A 17121-nucleotide genomic window follows, 5' to 3' on the forward strand; every position below is an offset into this window, starting at 1 on the left:
TGGTACCCAAAAGACTCATTCACTTGCTACAAACAGGGATCTACTCTCCTACCAGATAAAGAAGTCTGAAAACTATCTAAATCAATCATCATCTCTAAATAAGGTATCAAATGAGTTGAGTAAGTTTAGACTTTATAGTGTTGACCAGAATATTCAAATTGGTAAAAAGGGTCAAAATAAGTTCCTTGACCCTCTGGCTCATGATAAGGATTTTTAAAGAATTAAGCAGTTGTCTAGGTACAAAAGACCTCATACATTATGTACCATACATGTGGACACATTTCCTGACTGGATCCATGATAATTGTGAAGACTTGAGGGACTTTGCTTAGGCTGAATTATAGAACTCTTAATTGGTCGTCCTTTTCCTTGTGGACAAATATTCGGTGCTTTCTTGAATCCGGGTAGATAATGACATGAAAGTGTATACCCAACAGACCTATGGAGAATCTATAGTAGTTTCTTTACAGTCGAGTTATACTCTTAAGACAAAAAACCCATGAAAATTAAAACCTTGAGATTTGGAGATGTCCCAGACCACTGTCCAGCCTCTGATACCTAAGGCCCTACAAACAAAAGATTCTCCACCTAAAGCTGAAGTCTCACAGACTTGTCTGAAAACAAATATGAAAATATCTAACTTCAATTACAAAACCTGGGAAAGAGATGCACATGCCTGCACTGCTTGAAGGGGCAAAAATTAAAGAAGGCATTCACGTACTCCATAGAAAATGTGAACAGGAGAATAATGAAAAAAGAGCAAGAAGATCAGTTAGACGTAATAATCCACAACTTAAACTATCTCCTGATAATGTGTTTCCACAATGTGGAAGTGTGTGTGGATCTAGAATTGGACTAGTTTCTCATCTGAGAACTCAATAAGGTCTTTGAAACATTAATACTTGATATTGAGTAACAGCTATGATGATGGGTAGGTTAAGAGTTAACCCACCCTAGGGCAGCGAGTATTCGCGGATTCTCACTTTTCGTGTTTGTTTCTGTTACCTAACCCCTGTAAATAAGAAGGGCTGGATCTATCTATCTATCTATCTATCTATATATATATATATATATATATATATATATATATATATATATATATATATATATATATATATATATATATATATATATACCAAATAAAACAACTGTGACTTCTGGTAGTGAAAAGGTGCAAATGCCTGGGAGGGCTGGTTAAGAGACAGGAAATTCATAGTTTTAAATTTTTCTTATTAATACTTAGCACTTTACATACAAAGGATTCATTGTAATATACGATAAGTTGAATTCCAAAAACTGAGGATAGTTCTTACGCACAGGTTGGCGTTAGTAGTAAGCACATTATGTAAAATATGAGCCAGAGCACTAATGTCAAAGACATCTGAGAGTAGATATCACACAACATTGAGTACGAGTACAGAATTTTTTTTTTACTTTTATGAGTCCATTGACCTTATTTTCTAGAAAAAATATATAGCAAGTTCTTGGGTTATAATGGAAATCTATTCCTATGACATGTAACAAACTCTCACGTAATTTGGATCACTCCTAAATACATAAACACCAAAGTCACTCTCACCTATGCTAATGTAGCAGTTAAGTCAAAAGCTAGGACATAAAAACACAACACACTATGACAGGAAAACATAACTAGCACTAAAAAAAAAAACATTCACAGGACATAAATATTTGGTAATAAAATCAAACTTTAAAAAAAAAATGTAAAATTCCCTGCCATTTCTCCAGTAGTTGTCTTGTACACTAATGGCTTTTGTATGTAATAGACTTGGGAGCATTAATTAAGAGCAGAAAGTTATGGGGAAAAGTTACCAGAAAAGCAAAGAGAATACAACAATCCAGAACAGCATACCAATGGGAACTGAGGGATGTTCATACGCTGTTTTCCTCACTCAGGCACCGCATTATTCGAGGTTTTTTTTTTTTTTTTTTCATAAAAAAAACTATTCTGCCACACACGAAAACTATTCCACCCATTCATGTTTTCAACACAAACGTAAAAAATTTAAATATACTGTATTTATGGGAGATGCGTCACATCTACGAAACGTAAGTTGAAATCGTAATCCCAGATTTCCTGGGAGAAAATAATGTTACCTAGATACTAACATATTTGTCTGATAACAATTGACAAATTTTAATTTAAAGTGTGTAATTGATAAGAAGTATCATGATAAAATAATATTAATATTCATTGAGTTACTAAAAGTTATCAAAGAAAAAGATAGGTTTATACAATAACATTAAAGAAGCAGGTGCATATGGCACATATCTAGACAAAAATAAAAGTGTAAGCTATGCAATTCTCCTTACATAACTAGAAATTTCTTGCACAGCGGTAGAATGATACAAACTGGTAGCAATATCAAGCAGCATATAATTGCAATAGTAAACTAATAAACTAATACTTTGTCTTAAGCACCCACTTTAACATTCACCAAGGTTAAGGCATTAGTAAAACCAAATTTTGTAGTGAATTTGTGCTTAAACTATCACAGAGTAGTCTATAGACTATAAAATCATTGCTATCCATGCAGACCGTAGGGCATGCTAAGGTAAACCTAACAGACCTCCAGTCTGCGCTCTTCTTCTTGGCGTTCATTCTTCATTGTGCCCCAACAGAATTATCCTTTTTGCAAGGTGAATGATACGCTATATTAAGCTGCAGGCTGAAAACAAAATTTACTCATATAGAAAGCAGAACCTGTTTTAATAACAGGAGCAAACTTGAATACAGTATTGCACAGCATAAAAAGGAATGAGTAAAGACTTACAGTAATAACATTAGAAATTTTAAAACATTAACAGATTTTATGTAATATGTAACATGTATAAATGTTCACCACATTGCATATTTTACGTATTCTTTTTTTAGCTGTAAATTGATTCTGTTTCAAAAGTTTATGATCTTGAAGAAGGATAATTCTTATAAAAAACCTGATTAGTCCAAACGCTGAAAAAAAAACATACATAAAATGAGGAAATGGGATTTAAAGGGCAGAAACAGAAGAAAAGATTACAATAATCCCTCAGTAATGTTTCTCAGGCCTGTTGATTTATTATCTTGATAATACCTTTCAATTTGGATTTCATGTTTCTTACAAAATACAGTACCTGAAAAAAATATTTACCGTGAAGTTTAGATTACAAAGTAATGCCCATGAATTTTTACCTAGTCAGGTGTTCATTAAGTTTACATATTAAGATATTTTAGTGAATCACCACGTTTTGAATAATGGCAGATAGGATCACATACGTAAATTTTAAAACAAAACAAAACGACAAATTTTTTTAGCAATTTGTATTTTTCAAGACCATACAAAGCAGACTCCTTAAATAGGAGTAAGACTTCAGCGAAGCTAGAACCAGCCATTAAACTTTTAAAGAGTTTAACACAGTAGGCTGTTGGTTGGTGGGGAAGCCCCGCTCACTCTACAGGTAGCACTCAGCTTCACTCTGACCTTTGCCCTAGGACTAGTGGGGTGGTTGAGGTAGGCAGTACAACTTATAGGTCTCCGGTTTGTATGGTCAGGTAAAATACAAATTGATTTATTCCTATACATAATACAACCCTTGGACCTTTATTAGGAGATTTATACAGGAGGAGGTGTGAAAGTCCTTATTCTGTACTGTATAACCAAACTGGCTGGTTTTCTGATCCAGGACTTGACATTGTACTTTGGTCATGTAAAGGAGTGAAAGTCATGACTCTTGTTCAACCTCTTAACTACCTGTTGGGCTAGGCCTTCACCATGTGAAGTGGACGGTATTATTAGACTCTCAGTCCTATAGATTGTATGTCCAATGTATTGCATTTATAAGATTGATGGAAATGCATATATTTCTCCATCCTTCCCCTTCATGAAAATGTATGGGGAAGATATTTCGATACAAGCTAATATAGATAAAAAGTGCTCTATTCGGTAGCTTACCTGCATTGCTCGCCTGTTCGAACTCCATAACGGCACAGCTGCTAAGACCTCAAGAAAGGGGAGTAAGAAAGGAAAAAGGGCCAGAAACACTCTTACCTTTCACTCTTGGGCTTACACCACGACAGCTATTTTAAGCATGATGTTTCTTGTTCAATGAGGGAGCTAGGTTTACTACACAACCTGTTGAGCAGCTACCACAGGTCTCAAGGAGAATGTGTCCAGGGACTTCTGGGTATACTCCGCAGGTAGAGGGCAGTAAAGGTCGTCTAGAATCCCCAGACTCCTGCCTTCAGCACTTGTGACATGGACAGATTCCTCTTGAAGGCGAGAATGGAACCGTTTCTTTTGACTTCGTGAGCTTGGACTTTCGAAATACTGCTCACGGTTCCCTCTAAGGAAAGGTAGACACATTTAATGGTTTTACCAAGCCAGGAGGAGATAAGTGTTCTTGGAAATCAATTTCTTCACCCTACCATTGCCAAGGAAAAGCCTTTTGTGCTCTGGTCTAAAGCGCTGGGTTCTCTTGAGGTAGCTTCTCGGCATCCTTATAGGACAGAGAAGCAAGTCATCTGGATTGCTTGCAACATCTTTAAGGGAAGAGATGAAGAAGGATTTGAACCTTTGGTCGTGGGTTGCTGGGTTTTTTGTCTTTGTCATGAACTCACACACAAAGGATAACAAAACCTTCCATCCCTTGGAATGACTAATTGCATACGAGATGCCATTAAGTTTGCCAACCTTATTAGTTGAAGCAAGTGCCAACAAAAACATGACAAATTTGGAAGTACAGTAATTTGTTTTTTTCCTAACGATATAAACGTCTAGCTATTTATAGGAGATACTGTATTACTTTGGGCAAAACTGAAAGATGAGCCATTAGACTTTTAGTGAAAATTAACCACCCAACACTCACTCACACACCTGGGCAGTGAACCCACTTTGCTTGGAAGTAGGACTTCAAGGGGGACTAGTGCTGGTGGGCCAATTTGTATAAATAGCTACAGGTTTGTATCGTTAGGAAAAATACAAATTACTGTACTTCCAAATTTGTCATATGTTCCGTCACTATTTATAGGGGATGACATACCCTTTAGGAGGGTGGAAGTCCATGCCAATTGGATTTTTGGCTTTTGAGCCCGGGGTTTTCCCCTTTATGTATTTTGCACATAATTGATGGAAACCCTACACCTCGCTAAGAACATGCTATGCATGGTCCACGGCCTACACAAGCTGTGTACTCGTGATACTAGAAATGTGAATTTCTAGGTAGGAGTTCTTCCGAGTCATAGGAATCTTCAGAGATTACCAAGGGCCAGCTCCTTTGTGGATCCCTTCGCATAGGAGCTCGATGGAACTGGATTCTTGGTCAGTAGAGGGAGAGATTGTGTGAACGGGACACGATAACCTGAATGAATCACGGAGACTGTTCAGGGTTCGTCGAGCTGCAGCCATCTCTGCCAGCAGCTATGCAGGCATCCTCCCACTGGTAGACAAGTGAGAGGATTGCCCGTCTTAACGATTGTGGCCTCGCCCTCCCCCAACCAAGAACTCTTCCCTCCACCCGAAGACTTGGAACCTTTCCACCCTTTGGCTGAAAAGGGCTTCTTAGACACCTTTGTAGCCAATGTAGCTGCTGTCCTGTCTTCTGTGGTTTCGGCTGTTGTTGTTTCTTCTGCGGAGGAGGTGGTTTATATGGACGAGATGTCATCGCCTTATGAAGAAGGGAGTGCTGGTTGGACTTCCTCCATTTCTCCACAGCCCATTCAATGTCTTCTGGTCTGAACAGGGAGAAACCATCCACAGATGAGTTCCTCAGTTTCGTAATCTCGTTCTATGGGACCTGACGATGGAACCCTTCTATTATCATGTCCCTTCACCGCAGGATCGTGTTGGCCCACAAGTTCACAACTTGCTGGAAAAGGAACTCGATGGTTTGAGTTCCCGAGAATAGAAAGGTTTCCATCCCCTTTCTCAAATTCTCCTTGGATCAGTCCTCGGTCTTCAGGAAATGTGTCCGAAGCCGAGGATGAAACCTGAAAGAGGCTCATTGAAAACCTCGTAATACTTCCTCTGCTGCACAAACGGCAGCAGAAGAAAATTAGAGGATGAGCCAGCCCAGAGCGAACTGGAGGTGCTAGCAATCTGGGAGAACGCCTTCCAACAGGTACTCATCAGACCTTAGACCAGAGAAAGGCTGCACTGGTCTTAGCGGGCTTCTGGGTGCTATAGACATGGTCCAAGACCGTGTCTTTGCCCTGTTCAGGGGCCCTCACCGGGTCAGATAACTCATTGATGGTCCTCATGCAGGCCAAAACCTGCCAGAAGGTGTGGTCCAACTCCTTCCGTTCTGCCTCCGATAGCTTCGGATTAGCAGCTCTAGGAAGATGGTCATCATCATTATTGAAGTCATCCACCAACGAGACATCATCTCGAGGTGGATCGAGGTTGTCCCTTGCACAATGGATGTCGCTTGCTGACACCCCTGCAGGGTTCGGAGATGGTCGTTTAGGTTCTTCCTGGGAAAGTCTTCATACCCTTGCCGATGACTTGGGTAGAGTCTTGGCATCCTTCAACTCCTTCCGTGAAGGAATTAATTTCTCCAGGAGTGAAGGTCGTCACCAATCATGCGTTCGTGTCTCTCCTGCTGAGAGAGAGATGTTCTCTCATACGGGTTTGGAGACTGATCGCTGTTCCGGTGGAACCACCTCGATGGGAGAGGGGCGGAAAACACTCACCAAAGACTCTTCCCTGGGAGGGAGAAACTCTTGGCTTGCGAGACAAGAGAGAAAGCCTACTCATGGAGGAGTGGACACGACAATGCTGAGCCTCCGCTTCGAAGTCCGTACCGGTGTCAGCTTGATTCTGGATGAGTCCTGCTGTTCAGCTACTCCTCGTTTACTCTTCAGGGGAGAGATGGAAGGTGCCAGGGGCTCTTGAGGAGGAAGAACCGTGGATATACACCTAGTGTCAGCTGGAGGAGGGGATGACTTTTCCAGCGGAATTCTAGGAGTACTGGGTGGTCGAAGAGGTGGAATTCCTCCCATTAAAGACTGGTGGACTGCTCTAACCAGGGCGCTGAACCACAGTTCTTTGTCCAATGCGGCGCTGGCTAAAAGGTCCCTTGAGAGGATCGAAGCTGAGGGTTTCTGAAAAGGTATGACGTTCCTACCAGGCTCAATCGACGACCAGATGGAAGAAGCAGCGGACGGCTACGGCTTTGTAGGTTCCACCTTACGGGAAGTGGCTTGCCTGTTTGGGGATCTCCTTGGATTCCCTAAAGGTAGGTTCTTCCCGAAAGAGATCATTCTACGACGGGTGAAAGAGGAGAGCCAAAAAGACATCTCTTAGCTGGAGGCAAAGGAGAGCGTCTGAAGCAATGAGGAAGATCACACAGTCTGCGAGCTCGACAAAGACAGTGAAGATCTTCCGAAGGGGAGGACTACTCAGCAGGAAGATCACTGGAAGACCTCCGGATCGGGGTCTCTAGGGAATATCTCACTCTAGGATAAGAGAGATGCCCACCCGCAAGGTGTTAGCGGGCGAGTGGTTAACTCTTGCTAAAAATCTAATGGCTCGTCTTTCCGCTTTGCCGAAAGTAATATTCCCTATAAATAACATTGGTTTGTATTTAGTGACGGGACAATTATAATTTGAAACACAAGGTAAATAAAGATCGATTTATAATTCTCAAAATGACCTCACATACTCTCTAGATTAAACCAATCAATATCTAATGAAAATGCATTAGTTTTTAATTCCTTTTATCATACCCTTTTCTAATGCTTGCTTACCCACTATTATTCTACACAACAGTAGTTTTTGATTAATTTTACCCATACCATTTTTAATGCTTAATTGACCACTATTACTCTACACAACACTGGTAAACTGAAATTATCCTGGGGAGCCATAGTGAGAACCAACCAATGGTTTATAGAGTTTGGGTAAACAAATGTGATTGAATAGTACTGTACCAACAGCCCTATTGTAAGCTAATACAGTATTATGGTTTCATACTGTAGCTAGTCCTCCATTGCTGTTTTACAAAGAGAGGAGATTGTTCTAGATTAACCAAAGATTTATGACAAATGTAAGTCAAATTTATGAAAAGCCCATATAAATTATCAGGAAACCCTATTTTACTGCATATTCAAACTCATAATTCTTTCTGTGTCATTACTGTTTTCGGAACTTGCACATACCAAATATGACATTATTTCCTGATTACACAGCATTTCCAATACAGTACTTTGGCATTTATTGGGTAGAATCCACATACAACATGTTTTTATAAGATTGCAGTTCTTAAATCATTCTTAGAATAACCATCAAGTAAAATGGCAGGCCTGAGAGATAAAATACAGCCATAGTTCTCAGTAATTAACACCAACACATTTTGGTAGACAAAACATTAAAATAAATCATATCACACATTGATTAACAAAATTGTTTTTAAAAAAATTTAAATTATTACTGGTAATTATTGTAATTACAAAACTGGCAGACAGAGGAGACAACAAATCAGACTAAATAGCCTAATAATCCAATAAACCTTAAGTATGTTATTTTTATTAATAAAATAAATTTTTGAATATACTTACCCGATAATCATGTAGCTGTCAACTCCGTTGCCCGACAGAATTCTATGGAGGGATACGCCAGCTATCACAATACTAGAAGGGGGTGTATTTACCAGCGCCACCTGTGGCCAGGTACTCAAGTACTTCTTGTTGACACCTCCTCAATTATTCCTCGGTCCACTGGTTCTCTATGGGGAGGAAGGGAGGGTCGATTAAATCATGATTATCGGGTAAGTATATTCAAAAATTTATTTTATTAATAAAAATAACATTTTTCAATATTAAACTTACCCGATAATCATGTAGCTGATTCACACCCAGGGGGGTGGGTGAAAACCAGTGTACAAGATTAAAGGATAGCTAAGTATCCCATATTTCATATAATCAGTTATCCACAATAACAATGAAATAATAAGTACCTGGTAAGGAAGTCGACTTGAACCGTTACTCTGCCTTTAATAAGATCGTCTTCCTTACTGAGCGCAGCGTTCCTCTTGGGAGGCTGAATCAACTCAAAGGTGCTAAAGTATACAGGGCTGTAACCCATACTAAAGGACCTCATCACAACCTTTAACCTTGGCGCTTCTCAAGAAAGAATTGACCACCCGCCAAATCAACAAGGATGTGGAAGGCTTCTTAGCCGACCGTACAACCCATAAAAAGTATTCAAGAGAAAGGTTAAAAAGTTATGGGATTATGGGAATGTAGTGGCTGAGCCCTCGCCTACTACTGCATTCGTTGCTACGAATGGACCCAGGGTGTAGCAGTACTCGTAAAGAGACTGGACATCTTTGAGATAGAATGATGCGAACACTGACTTGTTTCTCCAATAGGTTGCATCCATAACACTCTGCAGAGAACGGTTCTGTTTGAAGGCCACTGAAGTAGCCACAGCTCTCACTTCATGTGTCCTTACCTTCAGCAAAGCAAGGTCTTCTTCCTTCAGATGAGAATTTGCTTCTCTAATCAGAAGCCTGATGTAGTAAGAAACTGAGTTCTTAGACATTGGTAGAGAAGGCTTCTTGATAGCACACCATAAGGCTTCTGGTTGTCCTCGTAATGGTTTTGACCTTCTTAGATAGTACTAAAGAGTTCTAACTGGGCAAAGTACTCTCTCCAGTTCGTTCCCCACCATGTTGGACAGGCTTGGGATCTCGAACGACTTAGGCCAAGGACGGGAAGGAAGCTCGTTTTTAGCCAAAAAACCGAGCTGCAAGGAACATGTAGCCGTTTCAGATGTGAAACCTATGTTCCTGCTGAAGGCGTGGATCTCACTTACTCTTTTACCTGTTGCTAAGCACACGAGGAAAAAAGTTTTTAATGTGAGGTCCTTAAAAGAGGCTGATTGGAGCGGTTCAAATCCTGATGACATTAGGAACCTTAGGACCACGTCTAGATTCCAGCCTGGAGTGGACAACCGACGTTCCTTTGAGGTCTCAAAAGACCTAAGGAGGTCCTGTAGATCTTTGTTGGAGGAAAGATCCAAGCCTCTGTGGCGGAAAACCGCTGCCAACAAACTTCTGTAACCCTTGATCGTAGGAGCTGATAGGGATCTTACGTTCCTTAGATGTAACAGGAAGTCAGCAATCTGGGTTACATTGGTACTGGTTGAGGAAAACTGCATTGGCCTTGCACCAGCTTCGGAAGACTTCCCATTAAGACTGATAGACTCTGAGAGTGGATGTCGTCCTTGCTCTGGCAATCGCTCTGGCTGCCTCCTTCGAAAAGCCTCTAGCTCTTGAGAGTCTTTCGATAGTCTGAAGGCAGTCAGACGAAGAGCGTGGAGGTTGGGTGTACCTTCTTCACGTGAGGTTGACGCAGAAGGTCCACTCTAGGAGGAAGAGTCCTGGGAACGTCGACCAGCCATGCAGTACCTCAGTGAACCATTCTCTCGCGGGCCAGAGGGGAGCAACCAACGTCAGCCGTGTCCCTTTGTGAGAGGCGAACTTCTGAAGTACCCTGTTGACAATCTTGAACGGCGGGAATGCATACAGGTTGAGATGGGACCAATCCAGCAGAAAGGCATCCACGCGAACTGCTGCTGGTTCTGGAATCGGAGAACAATACAAGAGGAGCCTCTTGGTCATCGAGGTAGCGAATAGATCTATGGTTGGCTGACCCCACAGGGCCCAAAGTCTGCTGCAAACATTCTTGTGAAGGGTCCACTCTGTGGGGAAGACCTGACCCTTCCGGCTGAGGCGATCTGCCATGACATTCATATCGCCCTGAATGAGCCTCGTTACCAGCGTGAGCTTTCGATCTTTTGACCAAATGAGGAGGTCCCTTGCGATCTCGAACAACTTCCTCGAATGAGTCCCTCCCTGCTTGGAGATGTAAGCCAAGGCTGTGGTGTAGTCGGAGTTCACCTCCACCACCTTGTTAAGCTGGAGGGACTTGAAGTTTATCAAGGCCAATGAACTGCCAACAACTCCTTGCAATAGATGTGAAGTGTCCTTTGCTCCTGATTCCATGTTCCCGAGCATTCCTGTCCGTCCAGTGTCGCACCCCAGCCCGTGTCCGATGCGTCCGAGAAGAGACGGTGGTCGGAGGTCTGAACAGCCAAAGGTAGACCTTCCTTGAGAAGAATGCTGTTCTTCCACCACGTTAGAGTAGACCTCATCTCTTCGGAAACAGGAACTGAGCCCGTCTCTAGCGTCATGTCCTTTATCCAGTGAGCAGCTAGATGATATTGAAGGGGGCGGAGGTGGAGTCTCCCTAACTCGATGAACAGGGCCAGCGATGAAAGTGTCCCTGTTAGACTCATCCACTGCCTGACTAAGCATCGGTTCCTTCTCAGCATGCTCTGGATGCATTCTAGGGCTTGGAAGATCCTTGGGGCCGACGGACAAGTCCGAAAAGCTCGACTCTGAAGATCCATACCCAAGGAGACAATAGTCTGGGATGGAACGAGCTGAGACTCCTCAAATTTGACCAGGAGGCCCAGTTCCTTGGTCAGATCCATAGTCCATTTGAAAATCTCCAGACAGCGACGACTTGAGGGAGCTCTTAAAAGCCAGTCGTCTGACGGAGCCGGACACAAGATCATGATACTGCTGCACAGTCTGTAAACTGTCAATCATGGGCAAGCGAGGAAGTACAGTGACAACCCGAATCTGTCTAGACTGTCTGGGTCGTACAGACAACTCCTTAACGGGTTGCTGAGGTTGCCGCACTGCGTCACAACAAGTCCCTTTTGTTGGTTGTTGAACGTCTTCCCCGTGACACATTGACTCCGTAAACAAAAAATCCTTTAACAAGGACTAAGCTTGGACTGCATGTCATGCAACACAGCTCAAGGTCTATGGGAGCAGGTGTGGTAACAGACGGGATTAGCGGCTGAAGTGTAACCATTACCTTCCCTGTAAGCATGTTATGCTTAAATAAAAGTCCATAAGAGGTTATGCAGCTAAAGGCTCCCTCCAAATGACAGAGTCCTCAAGGGAATATCAGAAGGAGGGAGAAAAGAACTTTCTCATCTACAGGGACCTTATCCTAGAAAAGCTAAGTTCTCTGAGTGAGGGTTCACTGGTGCAAAGCAGCAGACTAGAAGGCAACGTTATGAAACTGCTTGACAGTCTAGTGAGTTGGCAACAACCCAAGATGTGTTGAGAAGCATGCGGTAAGGTATGCAGAGCATGATGTATGCAGAGTATGCTGTATGCAGAGCATGCTGTATGTAGAGCATGTTGTATGCAGAGCATGCTGAATGCAGAGCATGCTGTATGCAGAGCATGTTGTATGCAGAGCATGCTGAATGCTGAGCATGAAGTAAGCAGAGCCTGCTGTAAGCAGAGCCTACTGAAAGGAAAGCAGAGCGTGTGCATGGCGTTTAACATTTCTCAGAAATTCCATGACCAGTGCTAGAGTGCTTTATGCATGCTTGCATGGGGTTTAAACCATGGTATGCTGAACAGCAGAGTCAGAACGAGCTGGAACAACAATAGTGTGGTTTCCTCTTCAAGACTCCGATGAGGGAACACCTGAGGCTCAGTCTGCAAAGGCTGAATAAAAGACAAGCAGAAGGAAGGCGCATGGGTGGAGGAGGCTGACTCCTAGCATGAGTGGTTGAACCCAAGGGTTGCGCTTGCTGAGCGGTTGGCGGAAGCGGAGTAGCAAGTTCCAGTTCCTGTGGTGTGAGCGGAGCGCGATGAGGAAGAGGCTGCGCAGAACAAGGTAAATGTCTCGCAAGCTGAGGCTCCTGAGGCGCAAGGCTAAGGTGTTGTGGTGCTTGCCTTATGGAGGGTTGAGCTCGCTGCAGCAAGAGCTGAGGAAACTGACTCATGGACGGGAGAGGTTGTTGTACCTCAACCGAGTGTTGCATCACTGGTGGAGCAGCAAGGGGAGGAGGAGGAAGAGTGTAACTCTCCTGATCCCAAAGCAAGGGTTGCCTTAAAGAAGGCTGAGGCTGAACAACACTGTGAACAGCAAACTCCGAAAGTGGTTCAACATCGTACGCCTGGCAGATGGTGCTGCGACCAGGCGGAGCAGGTGCAGGCTGGGTGAGCACAGGCGGAGCAGGTGCAGGCTGGGCGAGCACAGGCGGAGCGAGAACAGGTGGAGGGAGTGCAGGCGGTGCAACACTCTCAGCCCGACACTCACTCATCAAGTCCGAAAGCTGTGCTTGCATGGACTGTAGAAGAGTCCACAACATCGTACGCCTGGCAGATGGTACTGTGATTAGGCGGAGCGAGTGTAGGAGAAGGGAGTGTAGGCGGAGGCGGAGGAGCAACACTCTCAGCCCGACACTCACTCTTCAAGTCCGAAAGCTGTGCTTGCATGGACTGTAGTAGAGTTCACAACATCGTACGCCTGGCAGATGGTGCTGCGACCAGGCGGAGCAGGTGCAGGCTGGGCGAGCACAGGCGGAGCAGGTGCAGGCTGGGCGAGCACAGGCGGAGCGAGAACAGGTGGAGGGAGTGTAGGCGGAGGAGGAGGTGCAGTAGTGCATTCGGGTTGTGAACTTTAACTTCGTACGTCTGGCATAGGTCTGGACTTAACGTTTAAGAAGTCTTGAGACCTGAGACCAGCGTTACTCTGCCTTTATTTTCTCCCCTAATCTCTTCTGCAGACGAGCAAAATAAGGGCTCAATCGTCTGCGGGTGGGAGTGACGGTCTCGGTAAGACACGCCCACAACCACCGAGAATACTTCTGTGCGCCGATCAAGGCCTGCTGAACCCTTATGCCCTTCGACATTGCTTCTCCCCTGGGCTTGGGAGCTTGCAAGAGGTCCCGGACTGGGAGGACGACTGGCGCGCACAAAAGTACCCTCACGCACTAATCACTTATCACTTTGATTTCTGTTTGCACTTATTTCACTGAACTCGAAACTTTAAGTGGTTTGTACCTGAAATACGCAATTCTATCCTTTCTCAAAGTTAGAAATTGCGAAAACAGAATTACAATGTAACAGAAAAATCTAATGAAAGATAATTCAGTGGTTGGAAAGAGACTAAACACTAGATCACTCTAGAAACGTTTAGTTTCTTCCCCTAAAGAGACTAGGGAGAAGAGCAAAAAACGATAACGACGTTACTCGTACGCCTGGCAGGCTTGAATGAAACGTTTATCCTCTTTCTCCCTCCGTCTCTATCTCTCTCTCTCTCTCTCTCTCTCTCTTGACTTAGAACCTGAGAGAAGAGCCCAATCATATATATCGTTAAAACATATTATTGTTAAAGGAAAAAAACTGAAAAGTTACTTTATTAGGATCAAAACCATTAAGTTAAGAAAGAATGAACAAAACGCTAGACACGGTTACTCTTACTGCAACGTGAAACCGTGAACATTCTTTCTCTATCGTAACGATAGAGTGCAAGTTGAACGTTCTGAACGTCAACAACTGCAGAGACAAAACAAAACGTTAGTTCAGCTTTGAAAACAGTACGAGACTGTCAAAGAAAATCTTTCAAACTCTGTGGCGGAAATAGCATAATATGTTAACAGGTAAAACCGAAATGACGGGCTCAAAGTTTATTAACTTCGGTAAAAGACCGCCTAATATTAGGAAGGTCGAATATAAACAAATATAAAAATTAATTTTAATGAGTTTATAATAAAAGAAAGTTAATCGAAGAGGCCTATAAGAGGCGGAGAGATATAAAATAAATCTATAACTTTTGTTAAGCAAAATTAAGAAAGAGAGTCTATACTCTCTTAGACACCAACACTTCCGTCTAAGGGAAGGGTCGGCCATTGAAAGGTGAACGAGAGTTCATACTCTCTCGTCACCATAATTAATCAAATTAATACCAAAAGCTAACTAAGCTAATATAGAAGTTTCCAGTAAAGCGACAGCCGAAATCAAAGAGAAATACTTCACCAAAGTCGTGAAAATACTCCAAGAACATAAGCGTATCCCAGAACGTCTTGCCGGAAGCACGACAGAGGAATAATTGAGGAGGTGTCAACAAGAAGTACTTGAGTACCTGGCCACAGGTGGCGCTGGTAAATACACCCCCTTCTAGTATTGTGATAGCTGGCGTATCCCTCCATAGAATTCTGTCGGGCAACGGAGTTGACAGCTACATGATTATCGGGTAAGTTTAATATTGAAAACAATAAATTTATGATTTCTGCATACTACCACTATCTCACTACCAAGTCTTAGCCTATGTATTTCTATCAAATTTGCCACAGAATATAAATGTCTTTTTGGTTTTACCGCATAATAGTACAATATTAGTAGGAAATTGACACAATCGAAAGAATCCCTTTAGACACATAATTTTGAACCTCCTAACCTATATTTAATCTGAAACTAATAATAACCTAGATGCTTAAGTTAATTATAATTCTCAATGTCAGTGTATTCAGACCTTAATTTTCCACTCTTGATGGCATAAGAACTGGTCTACCTTCTTAAACACCCCCCCCCCCCCCCCCCCAGTGGCCAATCAGAGCCATTTTCAGTCACCTGATTTGTTTTTGGGCCTTCACTTAAAAAGAGATGCTAACTCTAGCATTTCAAAACTTTTTTTCATACTGTTTGTTGTGACCATACTAAATGTATGGTCATTTCCCTTTAAGAGAAAATAAGGTACAGTATGTTACTGGTTTACTAATAGGGTTTTTTGGTGTTAATAACTGTTGGAAACTTGTACTTTTCAAGGTAAAAGGACAAGTAAAACACAAGAAGATATGCTTGCCAAAACATATTACACAAGCAAAACCAACACATGGATTCAACCTACCATAAAGGAAGGTAAGGACATGGAGAGGTCAAAGGGAGATTATGCCCTAACCCCTGTAAGTAAAGACAGGTGTCTTAGCTTAGGTTAGGTGGGAAACCTTAGTTAAGGTTGTATCTGTGTTTGTTTCCTTAGTGAAATTATTTTCTCAGTCATAATATCAGGGTGTACGTATGATAGTGGCCACCTGTATATATGATGATGGCCGACTAAAAATATGGCAGGGTAAGGGGGGGGGGGTCGCAGGGGGGTGTTAGTCCCCCTTAGGTAAGTAGGTAAGGACACGGCTTGTAGGTTAGGCTAGGGGGTTAAGTTTAGGTTAGGTTGCGTCCATTTTTTATGAATGCTGGAGGAACTCGCAGCTGTTATACAAAGGCTCCATAATTTTAAACTTCATTATATTTGAAAAACCAAAAAAAAAAAATTCTGGCAATTGTCATTAAAACTCTAACAAATAACTATAAATACATCATTAATATCCTTTTTCATACAGATATTGCACTATAATGCTTCCGATTATTCAATTTAAAGTCATAAATATTACGATCTTAGCTTGTCATAAGGGTGCCATAGCTTAAATACCAAAGGTAACGGTAGCCTGATTAAAGTATACAGGATTAACCCAAGTGATTCGGGAACCATAAACTGGAATAGTAACTTTGATTGTAGTAAGGACCATCTTACAAAACTATAGCATAGGCCGTAAACGACTTTAAACTTTTTACACTTTCTGGCCTTATATAGGCTGTACTAATTACTTTTTTTCTTAAAGTAGGAAAGTTTTTGTTATTTCACGTTTCAAATACTCTTACCTCTCCGATCTCCATCGTTTACAGAACACGAATTTGAATATGCGCAATATATGAAGAACAAATTATATTTTGCGTAAACTTTCTGTACATATGGAACCCGATAACATGCCAACGTAACATTTGTACGACACTTGTCAAAACATTTAACATTTGTTTACATTGACCTATGTATAAGGGTCCCAAATGTCAATTCCGCATAATAACAATACGACTCTTAAAGGTTTACTTTCGGACGTTTATGCATTCCAGTACTCTACAATATAATTAATTTCGGTTTATAATTTTATCTTGGTGGAAACACCAATGATTGCACATATATTGTCATTGTTAACGTGAATTATTTTATAAAATAGATAGTTTTAAATTTCACGTAAATACATTCCTGTAAACATTAATTGGAAAGTAATTGATTATATTTTTTATATCATGAATCCTTAATATATCCACCAAGAAAATCTGATTGAATTAAGATTATAATTTAATTAGGTAAATTTTTTTAAAGATATTTTTAATTGTTCGCTCTCCAATGGGTAATAACGATTTTTTCTTAACGAGACCCTTCGTTGTTTCTTGATGTCAGTATATAGTCTTT

The 17121-nt window shown here is 41.9% G+C and overlaps 1 protein-coding gene across 2 annotated transcripts in view; it reads right to left on the bottom strand.

The window, feature by feature from the left end:
• LOC137634329 (START domain-containing protein 10-like) overlaps window positions 1-16721 on the bottom strand; it is a 54316-nt gene extending 37595 nt beyond the window's left edge. The window contains exons 1-2 of one of the 2 annotated variants that reach the window (XM_068366712.1): window positions 16530-16721; window positions 2588-2686 (exon numbers count right to left, since the gene is read on the bottom strand). In XM_068366712.1, coding sequence (XP_068222813.1) covers window positions 2588-2626 — 39 coding nt within the window. In that variant the 5' untranslated portion in view covers window positions 2627-2686; window positions 16530-16721. The remainder of the gene's footprint in view (window positions 1-2587; window positions 2687-16529) is intronic. The other variant, XM_068366713.1, reaches the window with a different exon arrangement.
• Between the last annotated feature and the right edge of the window lie 400 nt (window positions 16722-17121).

Source organism: Palaemon carinicauda, chromosome 44 (assembly GCF_036898095.1).
Source record: "Palaemon carinicauda isolate YSFRI2023 chromosome 44, ASM3689809v2, whole genome shotgun sequence".
In the NCBI taxonomy this organism is placed as follows: domain Eukaryota; kingdom Metazoa; phylum Arthropoda; class Malacostraca; order Decapoda; family Palaemonidae; genus Palaemon; species Palaemon carinicauda.